At 39.9% G+C, this 4,496-nt stretch overlaps 1 protein-coding gene across 1 annotated transcript; it reads left to right on the forward strand.

The window, feature by feature from the left end:
• Positions 1-2,224: 2,224 nt before the first annotated feature.
• Positions 2,225-4,496, forward strand: LOC116030286 (DNA topoisomerase 6 subunit A). The gene has a single exon (XM_031272491.1). It carries the CDS (start codon positions 2,352-2,354, stop codon positions 3,627-3,629), a length of 1,278 nt encoding a protein of 425 aa, XP_031128351.1. The 5' UTR covers positions 2,225-2,351; the 3' UTR covers positions 3,630-4,496.

Genomic DNA, 4,496 nt, shown 5'->3' on the forward strand with positions numbered 1-4,496 from the left:
TATGTATCTTAGTATTCTGATGCAAATATAGAAATCCGATACAAACATAATAAGAATAAATTATGCATTCGATATCCAAAGTCATAGAACATACATGGATACATATACATACAATTTAGTATATAACTACATGTATTTACCATTTTCAAGCATCATGCAACGGTTCATGTAGAGCTTAATTCATATCCATGATTCACGAGGATAAATCAAGAGAATTTATATTTACAAACCCATGTATTTACCCCAAAACTTTAACCATAGTTTGATGAGAGGTTCATATACACACAAGTAGTTAACAAACATGGAGTATTATCACACTAATTATCATAAGCACACATATACAGATAATAAAAACAAAAGGGAGAATACTCATTTCGCAGAAACAAGGATTGGAGGTTCCAATTCATATTGGAAGGCACTATGCACAAACAAAGTCATAGATTTCATAATAAAATGCACAAGATAAGATAGCAAGCATACCGTTCACAGAAAATCAAGATAGAGACTCGTGCTGATAACGTGTTGTAATTTGGCTTATCAATTAGCTCAGTTCTCGCGTGGTGATTGCCCGGTAATTGATTAGGATTATATATATATGATAATGTAGTGTAGATAAGGCAAAGGAGAAGAAGAAGAACAAGAACACAAGATCACCAAAGCTCAAAAACCACATTTTTTTCATCCATCAACATGTATATATATACAATAGTACAACTCTTCATTTCTCAACATAATGAGGGAGTTGGAAAGTGGCAAATGAAAAGTCTCAAAATAATGGCCATTAGTAATATATTTATAACAAATTTAATGATTTTAATCTATAATCTCAACAATCCAATTAAGCTTTAAAAAACACAAAATAATGTATACACTAACCGTCTAACCCCAACAAGGATGCACAAAATAATGTATATATATATATAGATTTAGGATCATATGAGATTACCAGATAAGATTGTGAGATCAAATCTTGTGCATCAATGTAATAATTTTAATGGTCTAGATTGATTAAGATTCTAAGTTGAAGTGTGTGCGAATGGTACGGTGATTAACTTTGTGCGAAAGGTGATTAACTGTGTGCAAACAGAGTGTGTGTGTCAATCAATCTAGACCATTAAAATTTATTAGATTGATGCACAAGATTTGATCTCACAATATTTTAATGGTCTAGATTGATTGATGCACCCACTCCATTCGCACACATTTAATCACCGTTCGCACGGTCGCCGGCCGAACGCCACAGTAAACGATTGCCAGTCATTGATTTTTTGATTTGGTTGCCAAATTTTGGTTGGATGTTCACCAGAGGTTCGCCGGAGTTTGCCGGAACTCTCGTTGACCTGCAATTACAGGTCATAAATAAGTTAGAGAGCTTGTTTACTCAAAAATAACAAGTTTGAGGGCCTAATTGGAACTTTTTGAAGTTGAAATACCTAATTGCATAAATTAGTTTGAGCGTCTATTTAACCCTTATCCCTTTTTTATATATTAAAACTCTCAATAATTATGGTGTGTTTAGAAAGCAGAAAAATGATTTCTGGAAAATGAGTCACTTTCTAGAAATCATTTTCCTTTCTTCTGTTTGACTGCAGAGCAGAAAACTGTGATTGTGTATTTGGTTCATTTTCTAGAAAATAACAATATCTCAAAAAACATAACGAAAAAATACATAAAAAAAAATCTCCAAATTTGGGGAACCAGTCTACCCTCTAGTTTCGAGAACCGGTGGGTAGACTGGTTTCGCAAACTAGTCCGACGGGACTGGTTTCGCAACCCAGTTCCGATTGGTTTTGCTTAGAAATTGCGAAAAAAAAAAAAAAAAAAAGAAAAAGAAGAAACATACCTTGATGGCTTGATGATAGGAAGATGACAATAGCAAGAAGAAGAAGAAAAAGAACAATTGGAAGCTAAAAGCAAGGGTAGATGCTTAATGAGAGGCGGAATGCGCTATTGAAAAGTTTGGAAAATGACTTTCCAAAACAAGGGAAGTTATTTTCCCCCAAAAGAGGCTCATTTTCCATTGACTGATATTCTATTTTCCTTTGACCATATTTTCTTTGCTCTTTCCAAATACTAAATATTTGAAAAATAATTTCCAAAAATTATTTTTCGGGTTTTCAAACGGATCCTTGATGATCCCGAGTATGCCCTATTGCCTCTTGGTCCTGATGGGATTTGCCCCTATACAGCTATACTGTTATATACTGTGTTCAGAGTATATATTCTTTATATACTCCTAAATCCCTAACACAGTCGACAAACAAGCTGGAAGCAGCGCAGTAGACAGCCAAATCTGAATCTCCGGTTTCTCCTCCGATCTCCGGCTACTCGACGAGCTCACAACCTTACCAATGGCGGACAACAAGAAGCGTCGGCGAGCAACGCACAACTCCGACGCGGACGCCGATGCGGTCCCATTCAAATCCAAGGTGAAACCCGACTCTGTTATTCTCCAAACCCTCGAAACCCTAAAGAAATCCGCGGCCGCCTCTTCATCCGCCGCGTCCTCCTCCAAGACCCTAACCCTTTCCGACCTTGACCTCTCAACCACCTGCCGCGAAGTCAGTGATCTCCCACTCTCCGCTGTCCAATCCTCCATTGAGACTCTCATTCTCAGCCTCGCCCGCTCAATTCTCTCCGGCGAAGGTTTCTCCTTCTCCGTCCCCTCCCGCTCCTCCGCTAACCAGCTCTACATCCCCGAATTGGACCGCATCGTCCTCAAGGACAAGACATCCCTCCGCCCCTTCGCCAACGTCTCCACCGTCCGTAAAACCACCATCACCACCCGTATCCTCCAGCTAGTCCACCAGCTCTGCTTGAAGAACATCCACGTTACCAAGCGTGACCTTTTCTACACCGATGTGAAACTCTTCCAGGACCAGACTCAATCCGACACCGTATTAGACGATGTCTCGTGTATTCTGGGCTGTACTAGGTCTAGCCTCAATGTGATTGCTGCTGAGAAAGGGGTTGTTGTGGGCAGGCTTATATTCAGTGATAATGGCGATATGATTGATTGCACTAAGATGGGGATGGGTGGAAAGGCCATTCCCCCGAATATTGATCGAGTTGGGGATATGCAGAGTGATGCATTGTTCATCCTGTTGGTTGAGAAGGATGCTGCTTATATTAGACTGGCAGAGGACCGGTTTTACAATCGATTTCCATGTATAATTGTGACTGCTAAGGGGCAGCCAGATGTGGCTACAAGGTTGTTCTTGAGGAAAATGAAGATGGAGTTGAATTTGCCGGTGTTGGCTTTGGTGGATAGTGATCCTTATGGGTTGAAGATTCTGTCTGTGTATGGGTGCGGGTCGAAGAACATGTCGTATGACAGTGCAAACTTGACAACCCCGGATATAAAGTGGCTGGGGATTCGGCCTAGCGACTTGGACAAGTATAACATACCTGAGCAGTGCAGGTTGCCAATGACGGAGCAGGATATTAAGACCGGGAAGGATCTGTTGGAAGAGGATTTTGTGAAGAAGAATCCCGGGTGGGTTGAGGAGTTGAATTTGATGGTGAAAACCAAACAGAAGGCTGAGATTCAGGCGCTGAGCTCCTTCGGGTTTCAGTATCTGTCTGAGGTGTATTTGCCATTGAAGCTGCAGCAGAAGGATTGGCTCTAATGTTGAAGAATGAGCGGCATGGTTAGGTTAGTTCTTGCATACACCGTACTTGCTCTGGTCTCTGCCCATGAAAACTAGGAGTGTTTGTTTCATTGTTGTGCTGTTTTTATTCAACTTTGATATGATTGTAATACTTTGCAACATTGGTTATACTATTGGAAACTTACCGGGCATTTTGACCGATTGGAAGAGTTTATTACTAGTGTAGTTAGTGCTTACAAAATTGTCTATCACAAAATTTACATAAAAAGTTAGGTCTAGACAGTAAAAATATGAGCTGGAAAATCCTTTGAACCTCGAAGTCCCACCAAAAGTAAAAATCTTATGTTTCTTTGGAGGGTGAAACGGGAGGTTCTGAATTTGAGCCAAAGGATGGTATTGGTGGACACAAAGGCATTTTTGCAATGAGAAAAGGATATTTATTCTTGGCAGACATGATCTTTGAGGGAGGGACATGCATTGGGAGGGATTGACAACAATTTTTTCTTGGCTTGTGATATTTGGACCTCAAACCAAACCAACTTCAGTGAGCTTGGTCGACCTACTGGATAACCTCTGTGGAGAGGTTATGCATTTTATCTCTAGACTTTGTTGACTGGAAGCCGTGCTCCTTATTTCCCTTGTTGGTCATGTTCGGGCAGAGCTGTTTCGTTTGGAGTATTGGCAACTCTTTGGTTTTAGTGTTTTTATTCTTGCATTGTACTTCTCCAGTTGAGTTGTAGTAGTTTGGATTTTATGGTAGTGTAGTACTGTGTATTTTCGTTTTGCTTTTGGTTTATTTTTCTGCTTGCTTTTAAACAGAGTATGCCTTGTGCAGTTATTCTTGGGTAATTAATATTATTTGGGGGCCATTAGATGCTTTTATAA

This window comes from Ipomoea triloba, chromosome 9 (assembly GCF_003576645.1).
Source record: "Ipomoea triloba cultivar NCNSP0323 chromosome 9, ASM357664v1".
Lineage (NCBI taxonomy): Eukaryota > Viridiplantae > Streptophyta > Magnoliopsida > Solanales > Convolvulaceae > Ipomoea > Ipomoea triloba.

Excerpts from the sequence above, each read along its gene's own strand:
- LOC116030286 (XM_031272491.1), top strand. The coding sequence starts at position 2,352 with ATGGCGGACAACAAGAAGCGTCGGCGAGCAACGCACAACTCCGACGCG.